The sequence below is a fragment of the Marasmius oreades genome, chromosome 4 (assembly GCF_018924745.1).
Source record: "Marasmius oreades isolate 03SP1 chromosome 4, whole genome shotgun sequence".
Taxonomy (NCBI): domain Eukaryota; kingdom Fungi; phylum Basidiomycota; class Agaricomycetes; order Agaricales; family Marasmiaceae; genus Marasmius; species Marasmius oreades.
Genome location: NC_057326.1, coordinates 2,447,015 through 2,467,660, shown reverse-complemented (window position 1 = coordinate 2,467,660; position 20,646 = coordinate 2,447,015). Strand labels below are relative to the sequence as shown.

Here is a 20,646-nt window from a genome sequence, read left to right as displayed (position 1 = left end):
TTCAGCGCAATAACGTAACTCATAGGGATTCCCTACACTTGGTAACGCTGACCTGATGCGACCCCAATGCACGTGGCAACGTTGGCGGAAGGCCTACCTTTCGTTTACACACCTCAGCAGCGTCGAAGCGTTGACAGCATGCAGGCACCTTGACACACACAATGCGCCTTCATGCGCTAATAACGCTGTGTAACACCACTAAATATGGCTAGTAAACACACCTCAAGCACGAAGTGCGCAAACCAAAACCACACCAAGAAGAGTATACACAAGTGTAAGGGGTGGAGGTCGGTATTCTTAAGGCTTTAGTTTTCACTAAGAGGCACCAAGAAAGATAGAATATGTGGGGTCTTCGGTTTTATAGTTGTTTCAATCAAGGTTCTTTCACTACAAGGGTGACAATATGATTCACAAATCCCAAAATTCGATATCTGACTTTTCAACAAAGCTTTTACAAGTCTTCGCCGAAGTTCGGTTTCAAGTTCAATATCCAAACTAGACAATAGCAATCCAAATTCAATATAAGTCCAAATTGACTTCAATATCCAGAGTTCAATTCCAAGACAATATGCCAATACCAAATTCAATTGCAATAATCTAATCTATCCTTCCAAACACAGAACACCAACTTCAGTGAAGACTGGGGCAAAGGTCAAATCTCGAGCGAATCCTAGTAGGTGAACTGCGTCTCCTCTCGTAGGTTGCTGGGGAAAATCCCTCTTTCCTGCCCTCCTTATATACGGTTTTTCTAATAAATAATAGTAAAAGTCCAAAATGTGTGTGAAACTAGTAAATAATAATGAAATCCCTTTCAGTCAAACAGAAACTCGCTTAATCGGGTATAATACAAGAGTTTTATGTGCTGAAGTGCCCAATCGAATATTAAACTGAATATCTGTTCCTTGTTTCCTGGTTGCGATGTAGGGACTTGACTTCGCCGAAGTACCCGACATATCCGCTTTCTCCTGTTTTTCCTAGGGAACGAGTCCCTGTTTCAGGTGTATCCATTCTTCCTGTTCCTGTTCTATTCCTTTTTGGAGAAGATCTAGCCTCGATCCTAGGCCCTGTCCCCAAGGTTTCCCTCTTGAAATCAAATAACACGTGCACTTCGCTGAAGTCCGTGTTTCCTTGGTTTTCCGAGAAATTCCTATTCTTTCCATTTTCCGTTCGTGAGAATCGGATGTTCCTTCCTTTATCCTTGTTTGGATTTCTATATCCGAGAATTCCAATATCCGAGCAGTCCAACCAGACTTGTTGAAGTTTCAATAAAGTGTATAATAAAATCCCTATGTTTGCTATGAGCATTCCAGGAGTAAGAGGAGGCCTTCCAATACAAGAACGAAGGTTTTTAAACGGCTGCTTCCTGAAGTTCGTACAGTTTTCTGAACTTCAGCGAAGTCTCTCATCTTTCCTAATTTTGTACATTTCGTATGGATAAAGTCTCTTGTAGAGGCTCATGCTTTAACTAGAAGTGCGGGCTCACTCTAGTCCTATTAATCCCATAATTTATAACTCATAAGTGTTAAAATTGTATAAATATGCATCTTTAAGGTCTTTTCCGATTTATATCGCGATAGCACCTGGACGCTATACCCCCTTTTCCTGATGCAATCCCTTGATATGCCAGTGCATAGTAGAATGTAGAGAGTAGAACTTGGTGAATTACCGCTTAAGTCCTCTGCTCATAGTGTTCTACAGGTTTCGAACGGTTATACAGTTTTCTGACACGATCTACGGCTCTCTTTAACTGGTCTAGCTGCGCCTACGGCACATTCTACTAGTGGCACTAGCTTTAACTAGCAATTCGGGCTCACTCTAGTTCTTAATACGATAAATATCACTCCGTAGCACTGTTTAAAGTGCAAAAAGAACCTTGTAGCATAGTCAACTAAGTCGCATTAACGCTCTCTCTTATCCAATCTCTTATCTGGTCACTGATTTAACAGGGCAAATCTAATCTCTATTTGGAGGCTACATGCAGGCAGTTACTCTGAAACTTTCCTACACACTAGCAGTACTTGCTTGCTTTAGCTATGGATACAGGCATGGTATATATATGTTTTTCTACACTTGCTTACAAATCATCTTCGAACTTGGTCATCCATGTTGGGTTCTTCCTTGTGATGTTGTCTCGCTGCACTCTCGCTCGCTAATTTAGCTAGCATGTGTGTCTTATCTTGCTAGAGCTTTCCACCAGGCATCTGTGTGCAGTCTGGAAGAGTCTAGTTCTCAATGTTCCTGGTCTCTATTCTCTCTTGGTGAGAGTTGAGATTCAAAGTCATTCCAAACTAAACTATTGATATCACTGTTAGTTGGTGAATGCACCAACTACTGCAGTCATAATGAAGTATAAGTATAATCACATGTTGTAAAGTGGCTATAACCTATGATTTTGGTCAAGTACTTCAAAAATACATGGGTGGCAAATCTATCAGATTGGTCAATTATCTCTCACATTGGGTGTCCATTTGATAGGTAAAGGGTGAGCCTCTGTATTGAGCACCCATTGATCTAAAGGTAGAAGATCATCATTTCTGAACATAAGATAGAGGTACTTCAGCCTAGGAGGCAAATCTCAGCTACAAAATCATTACCATAATTGAAGATTGTGCACTCACGTTTCAGCAAAAAAGTAGCTGTTGATTGAGGACTCATCAAGAACTACCGAAATCATAAAGAAAGCAAGCCACATACCTGGGAAGTTCATCTAATTTGGGAGCTGACATGTGCTCAACATTTCTGACACTAGCATACCCGTACTGCGTCTTTGTATACCGCTCTATCGCTTCAAAGATCTTCCACCCACGAACCCGCCACTTCACGTCTCCTGTGAAGTGCCACATCAAATACAGCGACTCGATAGTCTAAAAAGGAATGGGTGCGTAAGTCACTGACCATTTGTGAACAGACAAGACAAACCTCAGGCCTCAACAGATATCCGCTCTTCTTTAGTACATAGTCTCTGGTTCTCGCATCTCCCTTCAACCTCTGTTCCCTTGTCAAAGCAACTGCCCGCTTATCACCTATGCCAGGAGGTGCTCCTCGTGAGCCGGATTTCCGCCAATGCTCAATGGCATCCATCCATGGATATGCATGTCTGGACGTTGTTCTAAAGATCATCTCATCCGGCCCAAGCCCAGTCGGCTGATCGGCGTAAGAGAGCCAGCAAGTCTGTGCGAGTCCTTCCGCAGCCCACATATGTAATTCTTTCAAGTTATATGTTTTGAGCAAACGATACTCCTGGCTGGCTTCATTGAAAAGTCCCCCAGCGGCAAGGTCGTTGAGGTCAATACCGAGGGATGGTAAGTTGTCGAGAGGAAGAGTGTGAACACCTAGCACGAGCAGTCCCGGCAGAAAGCAGGATAGATGTTCGAAAGTATGTGTGGGTTGTCCGTGACTCGAGTCGGTGACATAGAGTAGATGTCGGGAAGGCGACAGGTAGAGTAGGTTGGTGATAAGGTGAGTCGTCATACGTATATCTACAGAACATAATGAGTAACGGGCAAACATAAGCAAAGGGACAGACTTACACATTTCAAGGTTGGCCTTATCGGTTTTGTCACTTAATAGGTATAATTTGAGGAGATACTCGTGGGCACTGTCTGCTTGTGCACCGGCTGAAAGGCGAGCTGGAAACATGCGATAGTAAATGGAGAAAACGTCATCATTTGGTAGAAACTCTCACTGTCGGCGGGTTTTCCGTCGGTAACATTCCATCCAACTGGGAACATTCCTCCGGTGCGATGAAGATTAGCCTGAGACAACGTTCGAACAATGTTATTCACCTAGAGTAAGAAAGCGGTATGAAGGTAAGCATTAGAGCGATACAGAGGAATGAAAAGTCAAAGAAAAGCCGACCCTATCGGACCATTTCGTTTTTCCTGTCATTTTAGCAAGGGTTGCATACTCGAGCTGCATACTAGCAATTTCGGCTAAAATTCCAATTTCTGGACCTTCGGTTTTACCTCTAGAATGGTATGTCAGATATGGAAAGGAGGAAGGGAAGAGAGCTACGTTGAGGGATTGATTCCATATAACGGCAGGCGACTCGGGGTTTTATATACGGGATCTAATTTCTCTGCTAGCTCGTCTGCGCGTTGCAAGAGAATTTCATCTTTTGTAATGGCGTAAGCGGACAACAGACCACCTAAGTAGCGGATAACCGTCTCAAAATATGGCGCCACCTTGTCCTGTGAAAAGAAAGCAATGAGCAACTGAAAGAAAGTCCGTCCAATGCAGCCCATCAGCGTACTTCGGGAAGGTGAAATTTCATCTTTTCTACTTCGTATAATGCGCGCGAGTATTCCTCTTTGAGTCCCATCAAGAGCATCGTATCTAGACTATCGATCATAGAAACACCCCATCCATTGAAGCTAGTGTATGAAATTTGCGTCAACGCAGTCTGGTTTCTCGTAGTACGTGGACTCACTTGTCTACGTATCCACCAGTGACCGGTCTCAATTCGTCATGAGGCATTGCGAGTCGCTCGTACGCATGATAGGAGAACAAAAATGCTGATTTGACCTGTTCGGCTCTATCTTCCCATACAGCTGAAGGTTCGTCGACTATAGGTGTATCGGAGACGCCTTCTCCAGGAAAAGGCACATAGCTGTTGCTTCCCAAATTTTTCCAGGAAAATAGGAGAAGCAGGAAAGAGAGGGCGACGATCGCGTAGAGACCATTCCTAAAATATGGTCGATGGGGGAGAGACCGCAGCGAGAGTGCGATGGACATGTACATGTCGAGTATAGTCATGAATGCCTTTCAGAGGCCCTTGAAATCTAGAACACAGTCAATCATCCAAAGCGTGCTGACTCGGAGACCTGGCAAGTAGCTGTTGGTGGTTGGTGGTGAAGGACCTTCACACGCTGGCGGCTGCTATAGCTCCACCCACTAGCAGTGTATCACTACTTATAAAAGTGACACTGAGAAAAAAAGGCTAGCTGGAAGCGTTCCTCCCGTGTGGTTAGAAAAGTTCAAATATGCAGCTGCTCGGACGAATTGCACTCTATTGGGCAGCCAGCAGGCAGAAGTTGAGCAATCAAATCAACGTGACCCGCTCGACACTTTGTCGTACGTAAAGGTAGTACAGCGAGCTCTTCCGCTGTACCAACATGTCCAGTTATGACAAAGTCGTGAAGCTGGCCTGCAAACCCAAGGCAGCACCTCCAAAGGCAAAAGTAAAGTTTCTTTCCTTCAATCTCGATTCACCGCAATACTCATTTATCTCCAGTACTTGGACACAATCATTGCCGCAACATGGTCGGAAGATGGTGCCGTCCACGATGTTTGCAAAGCTCTTGCGCCGCGTTTCAGGGAACCCAACATCGTTGTTCGTCGATGGAATCTCTCTTGATCTTCGATGAATTCTCATATCGATGTTCTTAGGTCGTCTTCAAAGCCTTGATCGTCTTACATACGATGATACGCAATGGGGCAACGGATAATGTTCTTTCATATCTTTCCTCGTCGGAAGTATTGAGACTGAGGAATGTTACAGCTGGTAACTGGGAGGGTGCGTCTTTCGTTGGATCGTAAAGTGCTGGATGCCTAAATTAACTCTACAGGGTATTCTGCTCCTCAAAATCTACAGCACTACGCCCTCTACCTCGACTCTCGGATTCGGGCTTACCGAGACGTTAAGCATGATGCCATCCGAGTTCAGGCCGAATCCAACCGAGATATGCGCAACTCTAATAATATTGAGGAAGACAACGCGTACCGCGGACGCAGTAACGGGCGGTCAAATGCATCAACACCTTCCAGAAGTAAAACGATCGTGGGACGCAAGTTGCGGGTGATGACGGTGGAGAAAGGATTACTTAGAGAGACAAAAGCGGTTCATAATATGATTGATACTCTGGTTGAATGTCGAGTACGTGTTCTAGTTGACTCGTCTTATTTCCGTTTGCTGAGGGACCTCTCTGTACCTTTAGTTCTACCTGGACGATTTAGAAGATGAGCTCACTACGACTGCGCTACGAATGTTAGTCAAGGACCTTTTAATTCTCTTCCAAGCCGGTAACGAGGGTGTCATCAACGTGCTCGGTAAGAACTTATTTGATGAAAGGCTTGAGGTCATTTTGAGTGCCATCTAGAACATTACTTCGAAATGTCGCATGTAGATGCTCAAGAGGCGCTCTCAATTTACCGGCATTTCTGCAAACAGACTGAGAAGGTCGTCGAATATCTCGGTGTTGCCAAAAAATTACAAAACTTGCTGAATGTCCCGATCCCGAACCTCAAACATGTACAGTGCATTTGAGCTCTATTTCGTAGTTTACCTGATCTTTGATGCAGGCACCCGTCTCACTCGCCGGGGCTCTTGAAGAATATCTCAAAGACCCCAATTTTGAACAAAACCGTATCGAGTATAAGACAAATAAGGAAGCTTCCGAACGTCCACTTCGAAACGGAACCAAGAAGTCTGCTCAGAGAGGTTTGCATTTCCTACGCCTACTTTTTTCAATGTTTTAAGCATGTATCTGTAGAATCATCCCCGATACCACCATTACCAACATCTCCTTCTTCCTCTTCCGCACCTCCACCTACTTCCACGTCGACATCTGACACCGAGATCGACTCGAAGCCTCAAAATGTTGTCGACTTCTTTACGACCATCGAGGAAGAGCAGCCCACTATGTTCAACCCTCAGACTAATAGGTGATGGTACCGATACTGTCTGAGCATCAGTCTATTGATTATTTTTATTAGCCCTAGTACCGCGTATTTCCAGCAGCAACAAGCTTCGAATCCCTTTGCACTGAGACAGATGCAAATGGCAATAGGGCAACCCTTTGGACTGCAGCCCCAAGGAAGTGGATACCTTTCGCCTCAACAGACCGCCTTCCAGCAAGCGCCGAATCCATTTGGCCTGCAACCCCAACATATACAAGCGCAGCCAACTGGTCACCGACCGTTCTCTTCATTTATACCACAGAACAACAGCCTCCAGCTTCCTCAACAGACCGGATTTCTACAGCCGCAGGCGACAGGGTCGAATCCATTCAGGCAGAGTGTTCTGATGCAGCAAACAACGGGTATCACTTCGTTTGGGGTTGGAGGAGGTAGCGGTCATTTTGGAATGCAAGGGCCACCAGCTCAATCCCAGCAACCGAACACAGGCGCCTTCCAAAATATGATGGGTGGACTTGGACAGAGCCAAGGGATGTCTGCATGGGGTAGCAACAACCAGCAACCACAGCAACCTGCTATGCTGTCGTCCGCATCTGCCTTTTCGCCATCTACAACACCTTTTTCGCAACCGAGCGTGCCGGCGCGACCAGCATCCACCCCACTGACTGCAATGCCAGCTTCCATTAGGTCTTCATCCCCTCCTGTCGCACAGCCTGTAAAAGCGCATCAAACTGGGACAAAGAATCCTTTCGGTCCGATAACACAACCCCCTCCGCCCCCCGTCCCAAAGCAACCCACGCTCATGGAATTAGCAATGGGTATGAATAACGTCAATCTTGGCCCTCAGCAGTCCCAACAACAGCAGCAAAATATTTCTCCGCAACAACAGCAGTCCTCATCATCCGGAGCGAATGGTTTTAATTTTTCCACTGGTGCGCTAAGCCCTGGTGTTACAGATATGTCGGGTGTCGCCTCATCGTTTACTTTCACCCAACCTAACGCGAGCAGTGATAATACCCTTTCCACCTCTTCTTTCCCTCCTCTTAGCTCTCAAAACACCTCTACAACCACATCAGGATCAACATTCTCCGATTCTTTGTTTTCATCTTCACTCTCGAATCAACCCACGGGGGCGACAAATTTATCTACAATACCATCAGGCTCAGTTACTTCCCCACTCAAGAGTCAAATGACCGGATTTAGCGGCATAAAGCCATTCAAACCATCCTCATCATTTGGTGCATCATTGCTTGACTCTCTTCCTCCTGTACCCGGTTCTCCACCAACGACGCCTGTTATTATGGGCGGCCCGACATCGGTACAAGGTGGCGGCTCAACAACGATGGGCGCCCTGAATAGTCAACGACCAGGTTCGGCCTCTGGTCCCACCTCGGGCTCGACAATAGGCCAGGGATTACGACCGCATCTGACCGGAAATCCTACCGCAAACCCATTCAGAGCAACTATGTTCTCTACAACAGGTGGCATGAACCCTGAAGCGGGGACCTCATTTTCTGCTTTTGCAAGCCAGCCAACGGGGCTCAACTCTGGTGGACTTGGAGGGTCTGGTACGTTTGGAGGTGGAAGTGGATTGCCTAATTCTTCAACGAGCAGCGGCTTGTCTGGGATGTCCTTGGGATTGGGTGGCAATCCTCCTTTTGGATCATTCATTATGCAGCAGCAGCAGCAGCAGCAACGACAACAACAACAGAGTGCTTCATCTTTAATTTAGTTTCATTACACTTCCATGCGTTCTTTCTTTGATGGTCTCCGACGTCGTTCTCTGCTTTCTCAATGTTGGCAGTTCCACCTCCCACTCTAAGTTTTATCCTTTGATATCCCTTCTTTTTTTTTACTCCTGAACAACGTTTATTTGTTTTATCTTGCGATCGTATAATTTTATATGGGACTGGTCAGCATCTATTATCGTGTAAAAGCTCATATACATCGTTAATGCAGGTCACTGCAATGTGCACTTTGCATTGTTAAAGAACAATCCTCCGAACGGCATCCGATTATACTTGGTCCGCGTCGTTTCCTCTAATAGTAATACTAATAGGGAGTATCCTACTCTGCCCCTGCCACCATCGTATCCAACAACCTTCATTTCACCCACCATGTCTACGTACGTGCCACTCACATACAAAGTAAACCGTTTTTCTTAACAGTTTTGTTAGCGAGAAACCTACCGAAAACTTAGCTAATGTTGATGCAACTACCTTACAAGACGTGTCAGAAATGTCAGCTGAGATCGCAATAGAACATGCCAAACGCGCTTTTGCGCTCAAGAAATACGAGCATTCGGTGGAATATTACGCCAGAGCACTAGAAGTCGTGTAAGTCGCGGTGTCAAATTCCGTCTACCTTCTTTTAACGCGTTTTGTTGTTCTTGTTAGGACTGACCAAGTTGGGGAGGATTCCCCGCAAGTTGCAGATTTGTATTTTTCTTACGGAAAAGCCTTACTCGAGAACGCGATATCTCAGAACGCCGTGCTAGGAAAGGAACAGCAGCAGGAGGAAGTCGGTCAGCAGGAGGAGAACAAAGGTGCGTGACTAACGAACAATTAGCCTGATGACCTTTTGATGTCGATGATGCTTCAGCCTCAAATTCCACAAACGGCCCGATTCTATCGTTCTCTGGAGATGTAGAAGACGCACCGGAAGAAGACCCTGCGGTTGACCTTCTTGCTCAGAGTGCAGATGCAGAAAGAGCAGACGAAGGCGAAGAGGAGGAGGATGGTGAACCGGAAGATGATTTCAACGCTGCATGGGAGGTTTTCGAGATGGCGCGTTCGATATACGAAAAGCAGAAGATTCTGGGATCAAGTGACGACGTGTCTTTGAAGTTGGCGGATACTTACATAGCTCTAGGGGACGTCTCTCTTGAGACGGGTGCGTGACTTGGGCAACCTCATGGAATTCGTGGATTTGACGTGTCATTCATCAGAAAAATTCGACCAAGCCATTACAGATTATGAATCAGCTCTGTCTTTGAAGGAGGATCTTCTTCCATTTTCCTCTCGCCAAATCGCCGAAGCCCATTATAAGCTATGTATCGTGCTAGACCTAACATCCGGCAGGCTAGCGGATGCCATTATACATGCACAGCAGGCACTGGAGAGTATTCAAAGTCGGTTGAACGAGCTCAAGGCAGCACAGTCGAACCTCAAACCGACACCTGGATTGAAATCTACCACGAAAGGAAAGGGGAAGGGCAAAGCAGAGTCTAATGAATCCATACACAACCTTACCCCGGCACAAATCGAAGGAGAAGTCAAAGAGTTGACCGGACTGCAGGAGGACCTGGCTCTCAAAGTATGTGCTCGTTTCATTCCATCACTGTTGTATTTCTCAGCTTCAGCCAGGTCGAGGAGTTGAAGACATCACCCAATGATTCAGTGGACGAGTCCGCACCCGCTCTCGCTGCGAAAGCTCTCGATAAAGAGTTGAATGCGGGGAGCTCTTCAACCGGTATTACCGTCATTAATGACCTCACCAAGATTGTGAGGAAAAAGAAGAATCCAGCCTCATCAGCAGAGTCGTCCAAGCGCAAAGCAGAAGACGATGGGGAAGTGTCAGGATCCGAGAAAAAGCCCAAGCTGGATAACAACTAGCTTCAAGAGATGGCGTGGTTTGTGTTTATGGTTTTTCTTTTCATGTACACGATTACTATGTGTATTGCGTTATTAGAATGGTACAGTAGTGTTACCAATCCTGCTGTGCTTATACTGCTTTTTACCCGGACCGAAATCTGCAACAATATGACCCCCGTGCGATTTGCTTCGTAGCAGGTACTTGTAAATGACCAGTCCCTCCAAACCAACAGGGCCTCTAGCGTGTATCCGACCCGTACTGATACCAACTTCAGTACCGAACCCGTACCGGAATCCATCGGCAAAACGTGTGCTCGCATTGACAAAGGTACCGGCAGAGTCCACCCCTCTGCAGAAGGTTGAAGCAGCCTGTTGCGACTCGGAAACGATACTATCTGTGTGGTGGGAAGAATAAGAATTTATGAACTGGATGGCGGCGGTTAGAGAGGGCACGACAATCACGGATATCGTGAGATCGAGGTGCTCGGTGGTGTAAGACGAGGGCTCGGAAGGGAGTACGTGTGATTGGTAGTTTGAGTGCGGTGGGGTGAACTCTTTGAGAACTTCTAAGCTTTTTGAATCACAGAGAAGTTTCACGTTAGCCGCCAACAGTGCATTCGCAACTGACGGCCATATTGAATGCACGACCGCTTCGTGGATGACAAGGTTTTCCGCAGAATTGCAAGCAGCCGGGTAGTCGGTCTGTCAAAAATAATGAGCATGACCAACAACAGCGAGAGAGGGAAGGAAACCTTGGAATCGATGACTACTCGAACAGACTTTTCGAGGTCGGCATGTTCGTCCAGATAGACAGAGCACAGTCCGTCCGCATGCCCCATAACAGGAATACGCGTATTGTTCTGTATGTTACGAACAAGGCTATTGCTTCCTCGCGGAATAATAAGATCTATGTATTGATCGAGCTCAAGCAGCGAGGAAACTTCAGCCCGCGTCTGGATGGTCTGGATAAACGTTACCGGGAGTGCAGTCTTCGAGAGACCTTCAGAAATGGCTTTTGAAAGAAGGGATGTTGTGTGGTTTGACTCTTTGCCGCCCTTCAATATAGCAGCGTTCCCTACAAGTATGGTCATCAGTGTTTCCTTACGAACAACCCAGTTCAACGCACCGGATTTTATTGCCAGTGAAGCGATATTCACCACTACCTCTGGTCTCGCTTCAAAGATGACCAGAAGCACTCCAATCGGACAAGTAACTCGATAAAGTTCGAGGCCTTCGTCTAATTCCGATGCGTATGTAACTGTTCCAGTGGGGCCTGGAAGATTTGCAACATCCAAGACGCCTTGTAGCATGGAATCCCATTTATCACCCTTGTTTAGATCGAGCCTTTTCACCATCACTTCCGACATACGTCCAGCATCAACCTCTAGTTTCGCTGCCTAAGATGATGAGCAGTTACTTGATCTCAGTGCTCAAGAGCATCGTACCGCCAAATCTTCTTCATTTGCTCGTAGGATTTCGGCCTTGTTTGACTCCAGTGAATCTCTGATTATACGCAGTGCCTTAACTCGCTCGTCGGATAGTATTAGCTGCGATTCTTCAAACGCAGCTTTTGCAGCCTTTGCAATGTCTTGTGCGGACCCAGCCATGGTGAAGAAGAAAGCCAAAAATCAGATTAGATTAGATATCCCACTTTCGGTTGTGAACAGCCAAGTGCAAATCAAGGTTCGATGTGCACGAGGATGTATCATATATATATATATAAGTACTGCTCATCTTGTTCCCAATGTCAGCACTCGATTCACCTCCTCGGACTCATGAGCTCTTCTCTTCTCTGTGTCACCGCTTGTTAAGCCTAAACTTGGTGTCGTTACCAGAGTTTGCCACCTTCGAGGACGATCCGGTAACTGGAATCCGCGATACGTTCTCACTCGGAACACCTCTGGTCACCCTCTACAATCTCCTCCCTCCACATTATCCTCGAATCAACCTCGACTTGGAAGTATTTACCGGCGATGAACATTGTAGACGCCTTGCGGTCGCTCTTTTTTCTATGAATGTCGAGCAATTCCTTCATTGCGAACGATTCTCTTACAATGATCTACAAGACATGGACGGATTACGAAAGGTGGCATCCTGCTTGAACTTTACCCTGCTGGAGTTGATATCTCTTCATAGGCAGCTCTGGCAGTTCATTTGATACTCGACAAATGCTCAGAGGCGGGACTACTAGCAATTGCCAGGTACCCTTATCCCAGAGAATTACTACCGTCGGTATCACAAATACAACCTACTCGGTCAGAGGAACAATGGAATGAATGGGTGGAACAAACGGTTACCTTCGAACGAGAATATATTGAACATATCGCGCTTCTCGAGGTCGGTGGCGTAGGCTTTTCGCCATATACACAAACAGTCATCTCATCTCCCGACAGGGATGCTCGAAAGCTCTGGCTATAAACAATGTTCTTGATCAAAAAATCATCGATCATGTTCTTCCGAAAAAGTTCTTCACTTTCACGCGCAAAATGTGCGTGCGCATGGAATGCACTAGGGCTCTCCCCTGGCAGCAACAATGCTGGGGTCGTCTATTCACGGGATATGTGAGTGAACTCTGAAATGCCCTCCATGCTTCAAGCTCAATCCTCGACAGGCAGAGGATATCGGAATAATGTACCGAATCTATTGCGTCAACACGATCTTGGCTCGGGAAAGACTCCTGAGCGCGATCCTAGAAGTAAGCGGTTTGAAGGTAAGGGAGAGCTGTCACAATTTGCGTGTCATCCTACGATCGTTCAACGTATAAAAGGTTACAGATTTGAGGCTTTCAAACGTGTCTATCGCCCAACTTCTGGAAACCCCATTCAGACACCTCTCCCAATATGTCAAACAACTTGAGGTGTGGTTTCAAATTATAGCAGTCTAGTCGTTTATCGATACTTGGCTCATTTAGGCACTCATACCGATTTCGGCTTCTATTGCGCACTCTCATCATACGACATTGGTTGTAGCTCGGGACATGATCCGGCGAAAATTGCATAGTATTGTGACTGCTCAGGAAGAAGCAACGACAAAACAGAAACTTGCCAGCTTGAAACTCCGTATTCTTGATTGGAAAGGCCTTGATCCCAGCAACCCGTCTGAATTTGGTTTCCTTTTATGTGAAGACCAATTGCTGTTACGCAAAAACGGCGTCCTTCGGACCCTGTGGATTTTCTTATTTCGAAACATTCTCATATATTGCGACGAGACACTGCCGGAACCTGGTAATAGTTCGCGCAGAGGCAAAAGAAAGCTATCAACTGCTACAGTCGCACCTTCACCCGCCAAAGATAGCACAACCGAGACCAACCTCGATATGAAAGGCTATATTCACATAGCACGAATAAAAGACATAAGTACATCTACGATGATACGAACGGAAGGTGTGTGCTACTAACCCCTAACAGTATAACTAGGTCACTGAACCAAGATAACCAGAGTCACGACTGAGAGTGTACAACGCATTGTTATTGTCAACGGACATCGAGACGATTGCGCTGGCGTACCCGTCAAAGACACAGATGCATGAATGGCACCAGATGTTGGAAGGCGCACGCTCAGCAAGCACCCCCATGTCAATGGCGAGTGTCAAAGCACTTGCCAAGGTGTATCTTGACGATGTCAGCAGTACTTTTATGATCGCCTTGTCGTATCCGGTGAGGTATGATGATCTCATGGCGAACATAGAGATGAAGATGCGCCGACTGGGATTCTTGCAAACCCAAAGTGACCAATCCCAATACCAACGGCACCTAGTGGTGGACAGGGTAGCTGGAAACGGGTTACTGGTAAGGGTAACATCGAATAACGACGACGACATAGTCGAAGCGTTTTTTCCGGGATCCATAACCGAACTGCATGTGCAGAAATGGTAGATTGTCTGGGGCTTGGGTGCTGGTGAATTTTTCACACCGTTACAGATCGCGGTCTGTTCCCAGTCAATCTGGACTGTAAAAAAAAAGGGGTAAGAACGCGGGGTTGAGATGCGATATAATCAGGGAACTTACGTTGGTCTGCAAATGAGGGTACTTGGACGGATCTTGTTCGTGTTCAGACCTTGCTGCGGTTTGCAGACACCGTAATACTTCACCTTTACTGACTTGCTCGGTGGTGCTGCTCAATAACGAAATGATATCGGCGTCCACGATGGCTCGCGCGCAGTGGTGACTGGCACCTGCTACTTCCACAGCAAATTCCACGATGTAGTCGACTGGGTCAATCTCGGGATGGTAGGTCGTTATTTGTTGGGATAAATGTAGGAAAATGGGATGCTCTTCGAATTTGATTTGCCTAGTCACCACTCCTAGGTCAAGTAAAAGAATCGTCGACAAAAAAATCACGTACAGAGTTGGATAGGTCATACGATAGAATACTCCCAAGACTTGTTCATAGGATGTGTGGATGAGCACGGCCTTTAGAGCATCACGCAGCTCGCCTCCGATCGCTATGCATTGTAAGAGGAGAGTGAACGATTGTTGAGCAAGAACCCGATCATGAAAATCGCTGAAGTGGAGTCAGAATCCCTTTACATTCGGTAAAGGATTGTGAATGAACGCACTGGAAAGTGACTAGATCAAGACAGACATCAAATAGATCTGTTTTACATTTCGCATCGTGGTATGTAGGCATCTCGAGGATGACTTGAATCTCGCAAAGTCGCTCTCGAATCCAGGAGCTTTCTGCGTTTCTCCAACTGACCGTCCTCTTATCTGGTGTCAGGTTTGCTAACTCGAGCGACCTTCTGGTTAATGGGATGGTGCTTGTACCCCTAGGCCAAATCAAATCCATCCGATATTGTTCCAGAAGCGCGTCATGGTCCTCCATGAGTACCTCCAAAGCGTCTCGAGCGGCAACTACCGGCTCGATACTATCTCTGACATCGTAGTTCTGGTGAAGCTTTGTGAGAAACGACAAAAAACCTGCTTCGATGACTGCCCGCCCCACCGCGGGACCTTTTCGGGCAAGCGATGTGGTAAACGATAGGAAGGGTATGACCTCATGAAGCTCCGCGGGAGATTGGGAAGAACGGTAGACACTGATGAGATCTGGGTAGAAAAGGGTTTGTGCGTTATCGGCTGAATGTAGCGTTGAACGGACGTCGTTACTCCTGGTTATAGAAGAAGGTGGGTGTGAGTGTTCATGGGGGTGAATAAACTCGGACGGACCACAGGATGGGCATGAAATCCATCATTTCAGACAGAAATATCCTAATCTCCTGCTGTGGCCATTTCATGATGCACGAAATCAGTTGACTTGTTTCTCTGCTGCCGATTTGAATCATGATTAACCGTAGCGCTTTTTGTCGTACTTTGGCGTCGTAAAAATCGAGTCTAATCAATCTTAGTCGAGTGCTTGGTGTATGATGTAGGCGGCCAAATACCTGGAAAGTTCCAACAAATCGTCACAAATCTTCTCCAACTTTTCGACAGAGAGCAAAGACGAGGGAGAGGTTCCCGATGAGGCTGCGTTACTTTTGGAAAGACCTGAATTGATTCTAGCGAGTTTCCAACGAATGATGAGGTGATCCAACCCTCGGAGGCTAGCTTCACCTAAACTCTTGATGGCCTTTCCAGACAATGTGCCAGGTCCCCAGACTGTTGTAGCAGAACTTTGCGTTTCATCGGTCTGATAGGTATCAGAAGTCAACAAACTGTTCCAGTCGTTTTCTTCATTCCGGTGTGGGGTATGTGCCATCGGGGAAGGACAGTCGGAAACACTCCCGGATTAATATGAATATTACTCTCACGGAAAAGAAATATGTCCAGTGTTACTCAGGACAGACCCAGCATCATTTTCCCATGAGAGTCAACTTTGTGATTTCCAAGTACAAATGATCGACATGAAACGACTGCAAGCACTCTTGCCGCAGTTTGCGTTACGGAAAATGCCGGTGACGCGTTCTTGGTAAGCGCAAATGACACCGGGACGGTACCTCACCGACGGAAGCTTTTATAAACCATGATGCCACAACACCCTCTATACTCAAAACGATGTCCCAGCAAATCCACCTCCTCGTCCTTGTTCATGGAATGTGGGGAAACCCTTCGCATCTTCAACAACTCGAGCTTCTGGCTTCTCGAAAGCCAGAGTTCCATGTCATGTTACCTCAGACAAACGCTGAAGACTCGACCTACGACGGCATCGACTGGGGCGGTGAACGTGTTGCTCAGGAGATCCTCGACGCCGTCCACGACCTCTCTCAAGAAGGAAAAACCGTTACAAAGTTCTCTATAACCGGATACTCCCTGGGCGGTCTCGTATCTCGCTATGTTATTGGCATCCTACACCAAAAGCGTTTCTTCGACACTGTCGTTCCAGTTAATTTCAACACAATCGCTACACCACACCTTGGCTTGCCAAAATATCCCAATTTCCTATCGCTCTTGGGGAATGTGATGGGGCCACGGCTATTATCGAGGACGGGCGAACAGTTTTATTGCGTCGATAAATGGTCGAATACGGGAAGGCCTTTATTGGAAGTAATGGCGGATCCTCAACGCGTTTTTTATCAGGTGCTTGAAAAGTTTCAGGAGATTAGAGTTTTTGCAAATGGGTACGTCCCCTTCCATGCCTTTCCGTGACGCGTTGTTGACACTACCGTCTTTGCAACAGCGTTTACGACAGAACAGTCCCATACGTAACAGCAGCCATCGAAATCGACGATCCATTCATCGATTACATGACGAATGATATTCAAATTACTTTCCACGACGATTATCCACGCGTAATCAAATCATATTCGCTGCCTCCTGCGCCATCATCATTAAAGCGCAAATCTGAAGACAAGTCAAGGAAACCACCTGCTCTCCTCCCATTCGCCTGGTTCCGATTCCCTATAAATATTGCCATATATGCGCTATTACCTCTCATTTTACCGGTCGCCGCCACCTTCGCTGTGGTGAGGTTTACGAAGGCTAGCAAAAAATCAAAGGCCCGGATAAAGCTCATGGAAGAAGGAGACGAAAATTTGGCGAAGGCTTTGGCCAAGTTGGAGGAGGCGGTTGAAGAGCTCATGGACGAATCACAACTTCCTACTACCGCTAGAGAGGTAGATTCGTCCTCACCGACACCTGCACTCACTGCTACCCCGCCTAAAGGAGTGTTGTCACCTTTACAGAGAAAGATGGCGAGCCAGCTGAATAATCTTCCCATAAAGAAAGAGGTGGCGTTTTTGGATGAAGTTTATAATTCGCATGGGTCAATTATCATGCGGGACTTGGAGAGGTTTACGTTCCAGAGGTGTGGCGAGGGGCTGGTTAGGAGGTGGGCGGATCTGTTGCAAACATAGACGATGAGCGAGGGACTTTTATCTCTTGTACTTGGGGCGCGTTTTAGACTTTCTATACCATCATTCTCTATCTTTATTATCTAATATCTTTATTATCTCCCTATACCTTGAGCCTGACAGCGGTAACTCAGCTCGAAAGCCGAAGGTGATTCCCTGTTGTTTTCTGAAGAAACGAGTGGATCCTGGAGGAGTTTCTTAGGGGAAAGGGGTTACAACCGAATTCTGCACTTCTACGTATACGGTAAGCTAAGCTGATGATCAGTACCTGATTGCAAACTGTACTGATATAAACGATCTACTCCTGCACATAATCCGACCTCCTCAGGAGTCAGCAGTGGTGAAACAAAACATATCCAACAATTTACCAGTGAGGAAGTGGCACAACCAAAGGTAGCACATTGTCCAGGAGCGATGGAATCAGATGCTGAAAGGGCCTCACGACTTTGATTCGACACCTCTTCATCTTTGCGTAAAGGTTTCGGAGGTTATAGTTATGGTAATTATCATTGTACATGACTTTATCTCTGACTGTCCACCAAGATGGATCTAGAGTGAGGGGAGCCTCAAAGATTTACAGCAAGTTATGCATAATGTTAGGAAGGTACATTAGACCACTGCCTCTTCAAACTTCCTTCGTCTCATGCTATGAGTAAGGCGTTCGATCAATTGCTGAATTACGAAAACTGGACCTATCGTTGTTCATCGAATCTGCCACAGGGAATCAGAAGGAGGCAACCCAAAAAATTCAATCAACTTACCGTTATTAGTCTTGTATTCCATTATGGTGGATGTAGGTAGATTGAGGACTCTTCGCATGGTGTCTCTGCACAGGAAATTTAGACACTGCGTTACCGTCACAAACACGACACTTTTACCTTATCCTTTCGCGAACCTTGACATCGTTTTCCACTCGATTCCATAGACTAAGAATATCCTCACTCTGCCTGACGCTAAGAGTGCACCCACAGATTTCCGGGAAATCCGACCCAGAGTCGCTACTGTCCTCCCAATTTCGTGCGACGGCATTGTCATCACTCACTTCATCAGAAGGTTGTCGACATTCATCAAACTGTTCACCAAGAATAGCCAGAACGAGGTCTTCCCATATTCTGTCTGCTACGCCTTTCTTGAGGCGAATAACCCACTTCCCGCCCGTGATGTTCAAAGGATCTTCCCAAACTGGTCGACGGATCCCAGAGTGGAAAACGAGATAATCAGTGGTGGGTTGTAGTGAAGAAGGCGGAGTGAGATGTGTCCAGAGAGACCAGAAAGACTCGACCTAGGTTGGCACAGGATTGAACAAGGTTAGCTCAAAAGATCCAAGAACGACTCACAGAGCTGAGCGAAGATATCTTCTTGATACCTTCTTCGTAGTTCGTTATTTTATTACCAGGTGCGCGATGTTGGCGAAACCAAAATACCCAGCTAGAAGTAAAAAAAGAGTAAAAAAAAACCATGGAAGCAAGGACGTGATTGAGCACGAACATACGTATTTTTCAAAGGGTGAATGGTGGTACTCCCGTTAGAGGAAGAGCCTTGAGTAGCTGATGTATGTTCACGATCGGCGTTGAGAGATGAGGAGACAGATGTAGAAAAATGTTTGGAAGACGGCAGACGAGAACGAGGGGTTGGCTGAGGATTTGCTGGTTGTTGTTGTGGCTGCTGCTGCTGGGAGGATGAAGGAGCTGAGTTTGGGAGAAAACGGGATTGAGAATGATTAGAGAAGTAATTTGTGGCCATGAAGGACCATTCAGAAAGTAAAAGTACAAGATGGAAGGAGGGACTTTGCGAAATTCGAGCCAAATTAGAACCAAACAACGCCTACGAGGCCCCTTCATGAGACTAATGCTTCGTCCGGAATGGCGCCTTTGGCCGCTTTCTTCTTGTCTAGGTATCCTTGACCTCAAGACAGCGGTCTCTGTTGCTCTGTTCTTTGTCGTCAGTCATTTGTTTTCTACCAGACTACGAGCAGACTCAAACTCTTGACCACTCTAGGTTTTCAATAAAGTTGCAGGAGTTTATGGCCTAATTGCCCTGTTGACAGGCGCTGGAGGCTCATTCTCTCAACTGAGTCTGTATGTCTATTCAGTGCTGGCACTTGTAGCCTTCGTATGGGGGATTAAGGCGGTGAAGGAGGTGCGAGACTCGAGTAATCACCCTCCGTTTCTGTTAATCATCTAAACCATCCGCAGGAGGACCCTCAGAAAACCCTCTATTTTGCACATCTATTTTTTGCGGACCACATGTTCTCCACGGCTTGGACTGTTTACTTCTTCGTGGTCTGGTGGTTTCAAACACCCCATGACGGTCAACAGTCCGCCAATTCTCCAGCCCAAATTGAAATTATCGATGGAACCGAACATAGCAAGATTCCTATGACGGACCAGGAACGTGTTGCGGCCGCCCAGGGGATATGGAATCATGAAAAAGATCGGGCTGCAGCATTCATTATCCTCTCTTGGCTAGTTAAGGTCAGTTTGGTCGTATACCTGAGTCTTACACCGACACTCATTCTCCGACCTTCCCAGATCTATCTAGCCCTTTTGATTTACTCCTATGCGTCCCATCTCCGTAAAGGGACCTATCGCTCGTCTCTCCGTAACCGTGCACCAGTCCCGGCAATGAATGATACCTACGAAAGTGCTCTAGGCTACCCAGAGGAAGACGAAGCGCTTGAAGACATATATCGCTTCCCTCCTCGCACTCCGAACACCGCTAACACCACCAGTGATACCCCTCGAAAATACAAGGTCCCTGGTCTCAATGGCCATTCAGCAGGCGAGCATGTCATATTCGACCAAGGCGAGCAATATGCATCAAGTTCACGATCGCATGCCAGAGATGGCAGCCTTCCCCGCTAGAATGCGCCAATGCAATTCGTATGTTTCCATCTCTGCCATGATCCCATTGTTGCGCGCTCATGTGTAAATCACAGTCTCATAAAACCTTGCGATGAACATAACTACCTTGATATCCATGGAATCTAGTCTCCTAATTGTACATATTATTCCACACTAATCCTTGAATGAATGAACGAACTTGGTGTGATCTTGGAGTCCATCCGTCTTTCACGCGTGAGCTTTTCCTCGTATTGATGAAAATTTATAGTTCGTCGGAAGCAACAGCACG

General features: G+C 46.5%; 9 protein-coding genes across 10 annotated transcripts; 5 read left to right on the top strand and 4 right to left on the bottom strand.

Moving 5' to 3' along the window:
• Positions 1-2,336: 2,336 nt before the first annotated feature.
• E1B28_007591 (uncharacterized protein) lies at positions 2,337-4,859 on the bottom strand. Of its 2 annotated transcripts, XM_043152343.1 has the most exons (11): positions 4,430-4,859; positions 4,253-4,373; positions 4,015-4,190; positions 3,859-3,967; positions 3,686-3,785; positions 3,531-3,629; positions 2,920-3,479; positions 2,695-2,864; positions 2,619-2,636; positions 2,456-2,561; positions 2,337-2,403 (listed from the first exon to the last, which is right to left on the bottom strand). In XM_043152343.1, exons 1-11 carry the CDS (start codon positions 4,753-4,755, stop codon positions 2,338-2,340), a joined length of 1,851 nt encoding a protein of 616 aa, XP_043010429.1. In that variant the 5' UTR covers positions 4,756-4,859; the 3' UTR covers position 2,337. The 2 variants fall into 2 exon arrangements, with proteins under 2 accessions (XP_043010429.1, XP_043010428.1); XM_043152342.1 differs by having other exon boundaries at positions 2,337-2,561.
• A 227-nt stretch (positions 4,860-5,086) lies between these two features.
• E1B28_007590 (uncharacterized protein) lies at positions 5,087-8,639 on the top strand. Its single transcript, XM_043152341.1, has 9 exons — positions 5,087-5,180; positions 5,234-5,332; positions 5,389-5,515; positions 5,568-5,875; positions 5,937-6,048; positions 6,099-6,250; positions 6,301-6,439; positions 6,492-6,663; positions 6,715-8,639. Exons 1-9 carry the CDS (start codon positions 5,115-5,117, stop codon positions 8,366-8,368), a joined length of 2,829 nt encoding a protein of 942 aa, XP_043010427.1. The 5' UTR covers positions 5,087-5,114; the 3' UTR covers positions 8,369-8,639.
• Positions 8,640-8,701: 62 nt separating this feature from the next.
• Positions 8,702-10,307, top strand: E1B28_007589 (uncharacterized protein). Its single transcript, XM_043152340.1, has 6 exons — positions 8,702-8,761; positions 8,814-8,972; positions 9,033-9,181; positions 9,238-9,528; positions 9,584-9,951; positions 10,002-10,307. The coding sequence occupies exons 1-6, from the start codon at positions 8,754-8,756 to the stop codon at positions 10,248-10,250; spliced, it is 1,224 nt and encodes a 407-aa protein (XP_043010426.1). The 5' UTR covers positions 8,702-8,753; the 3' UTR covers positions 10,251-10,307.
• Positions 10,308-11,854, bottom strand: E1B28_007588 (uncharacterized protein). The gene is made up of 4 exons (XM_043152339.1): positions 11,675-11,854; positions 11,356-11,626; positions 10,982-11,304; positions 10,308-10,931 (listed from the first exon to the last, which is right to left on the bottom strand). Exons 1-4 carry the CDS (start codon positions 11,834-11,836, stop codon positions 10,323-10,325), a joined length of 1,365 nt encoding a protein of 454 aa, XP_043010425.1. The 5' UTR covers positions 11,837-11,854; the 3' UTR covers positions 10,308-10,322.
• Positions 11,855-11,961: 107 nt separating this feature from the next.
• E1B28_007587 (uncharacterized protein) lies at positions 11,962-14,104 on the top strand (the record flags this gene model as incomplete). Its single annotated transcript, XM_043152338.1, has 7 exons — positions 11,962-12,315; positions 12,366-12,566; positions 12,623-12,790; positions 12,841-12,939; positions 12,997-13,086; positions 13,141-13,612; positions 13,668-14,104. The coding sequence occupies exons 1-7, from the start codon at positions 11,974-11,976 to the stop codon at positions 14,102-14,104; spliced, it is 1,809 nt and encodes a 602-aa protein (XP_043010424.1). The 5' UTR covers positions 11,962-11,973.
• E1B28_007586 (uncharacterized protein) lies at positions 14,051-16,014 on the bottom strand. Its single transcript, XM_043152337.1, has 6 exons — positions 15,610-16,014; positions 15,395-15,559; positions 14,788-15,336; positions 14,574-14,732; positions 14,237-14,519; positions 14,051-14,177 (listed from the first exon to the last, which is right to left on the bottom strand). Exons 1-6 carry the CDS (start codon positions 15,921-15,923, stop codon positions 14,136-14,138), a joined length of 1,512 nt encoding a protein of 503 aa, XP_043010423.1. The 5' UTR covers positions 15,924-16,014; the 3' UTR covers positions 14,051-14,135.
• A 168-nt stretch (positions 16,015-16,182) lies between these two features.
• E1B28_007585 (uncharacterized protein) lies at positions 16,183-17,970 on the top strand. Its single transcript, XM_043152336.1, has 3 exons — positions 16,183-16,782; positions 16,842-17,758; positions 17,843-17,970. The coding sequence occupies exons 1-2, from the start codon at positions 16,220-16,222 to the stop codon at positions 17,515-17,517; spliced, it is 1,239 nt and encodes a 412-aa protein (XP_043010422.1). The 5' UTR covers positions 16,183-16,219; the 3' UTR covers positions 17,518-17,758; positions 17,843-17,970.
• On the bottom strand, positions 17,949-19,309 carry E1B28_007584 (uncharacterized protein). The gene is made up of 5 exons (XM_043152335.1): positions 19,007-19,309; positions 18,852-18,942; positions 18,393-18,796; positions 18,276-18,340; positions 17,949-18,225 (listed from the first exon to the last, which is right to left on the bottom strand). Exons 1-5 carry the CDS (start codon positions 19,255-19,257, stop codon positions 18,161-18,163), a joined length of 876 nt encoding a protein of 291 aa, XP_043010421.1. The 5' UTR covers positions 19,258-19,309; the 3' UTR covers positions 17,949-18,160.
• E1B28_007583 (uncharacterized protein) lies at positions 19,310-20,564 on the top strand. The gene is made up of 5 exons (XM_043152334.1): positions 19,310-19,455; positions 19,513-19,653; positions 19,710-19,988; positions 20,046-20,396; positions 20,453-20,564. Exons 1-4 carry the CDS (start codon positions 19,354-19,356, stop codon positions 20,376-20,378), a joined length of 855 nt encoding a protein of 284 aa, XP_043010420.1. The 5' UTR covers positions 19,310-19,353; the 3' UTR covers positions 20,379-20,396; positions 20,453-20,564.
• Positions 20,565-20,646: the final 82 nt, after the last annotated feature.

Coding starts and splice junctions, on each gene's coding strand:
- E1B28_007586 (XM_043152337.1), bottom strand. CDS start 15,923: ATGGCACATACCCCACACCGGAATGAAGAAAACGACTGGAACAGTTTG. Junction 15,337..15,394: donor GATTTCATGCCCATCCTGTG/GTCCGTCCGAGT, acceptor TTCTATAACCAG/GAGTAACGACGTCCGTTCAA. Junction 14,178..14,236: donor ACCCTCATTTGCAGACCAAC/GTAAGTTCCCTG, acceptor TTTTTTTTACAG/TCCAGATTGACTGGGAACAG.
- E1B28_007591 (XM_043152343.1), bottom strand. CDS start 4,755: ATGACTATACTCGACATGTACATGTCCATCGCACTCTCGCTGCGGTCT. Junction 3,786..3,858: donor AAACGAAATGGTCCGATAGG/GTCGGCTTTTCT, acceptor TTCTTACTCTAG/GTGAATAACATTGTTCGAAC. Junction 2,404..2,455: donor CTATCAAATGGACACCCAAT/GTGAGAGATAAT, acceptor GTATTTTTGAAG/TACTTGACCAAAATCATAGG.
- E1B28_007588 (XM_043152339.1), bottom strand. CDS start 11,836: ATGGCTGGGTCCGCACAAGACATTGCAAAGGCTGCAAAAGCTGCGTTT. Junction 11,627..11,674: donor CAAATGAAGAAGATTTGGCG/GTACGATGCTCT, acceptor TCATCATCTTAG/GCAGCGAAACTAGAGGTTGA. Junction 10,932..10,981: donor GAGTAGTCATCGATTCCAAG/GTTTCCTTCCCT, acceptor TATTTTTGACAG/ACCGACTACCCGGCTGCTTG.
- E1B28_007584 (XM_043152335.1), bottom strand. CDS start 19,257: ATGGCCACAAATTACTTCTCTAATCATTCTCAATCCCGTTTTCTCCCA. Junction 18,943..19,006: donor ATTCACCCTTTGAAAAATAC/GTATGTTCGTGC, acceptor TTTTACTTCTAG/CTGGGTATTTTGGTTTCGCC. Junction 18,797..18,851: donor AGATATCTTCGCTCAGCTCT/GTGAGTCGTTCT, acceptor GTGCCAACCTAG/GTCGAGTCTTTCTGGTCTCT.
- E1B28_007590 (XM_043152341.1), top strand. CDS start 5,115: ATGTCCAGTTATGACAAAGTCGTGAAGCTGGCCTGCAAACCCAAGGCA. Junction 5,333..5,388: donor TCAGGGAACCCAACATCGTT/GTTCGTCGATGG, acceptor CGATGTTCTTAG/GTCGTCTTCAAAGCCTTGAT. Junction 6,251..6,300: donor CGATCCCGAACCTCAAACAT/GTACAGTGCATT, acceptor TCTTTGATGCAG/GCACCCGTCTCACTCGCCGG.
- E1B28_007583 (XM_043152334.1), top strand. CDS start 19,354: ATGAGACTAATGCTTCGTCCGGAATGGCGCCTTTGGCCGCTTTCTTCT. Junction 19,456..19,512: donor CTGTTGCTCTGTTCTTTGTC/GTCAGTCATTTG, acceptor TGACCACTCTAG/GTTTTCAATAAAGTTGCAGG. Junction 19,654..19,709: donor GGATTAAGGCGGTGAAGGAG/GTGCGAGACTCG, acceptor AACCATCCGCAG/GAGGACCCTCAGAAAACCCT.
- E1B28_007585 (XM_043152336.1), top strand. CDS start 16,220: ATGTCCCAGCAAATCCACCTCCTCGTCCTTGTTCATGGAATGTGGGGA. Junction 16,783..16,841: donor ATTAGAGTTTTTGCAAATGG/GTACGTCCCCTT, acceptor TCTTTGCAACAG/CGTTTACGACAGAACAGTCC.
- E1B28_007589 (XM_043152340.1), top strand. Junction 9,182..9,237: donor TCAGCAGGAGGAGAACAAAG/GTGCGTGACTAA, acceptor ATGATGCTTCAG/CCTCAAATTCCACAAACGGC. Junction 9,529..9,583: donor GGACGTCTCTCTTGAGACGG/GTGCGTGACTTG, acceptor GTCATTCATCAG/AAAAATTCGACCAAGCCATT.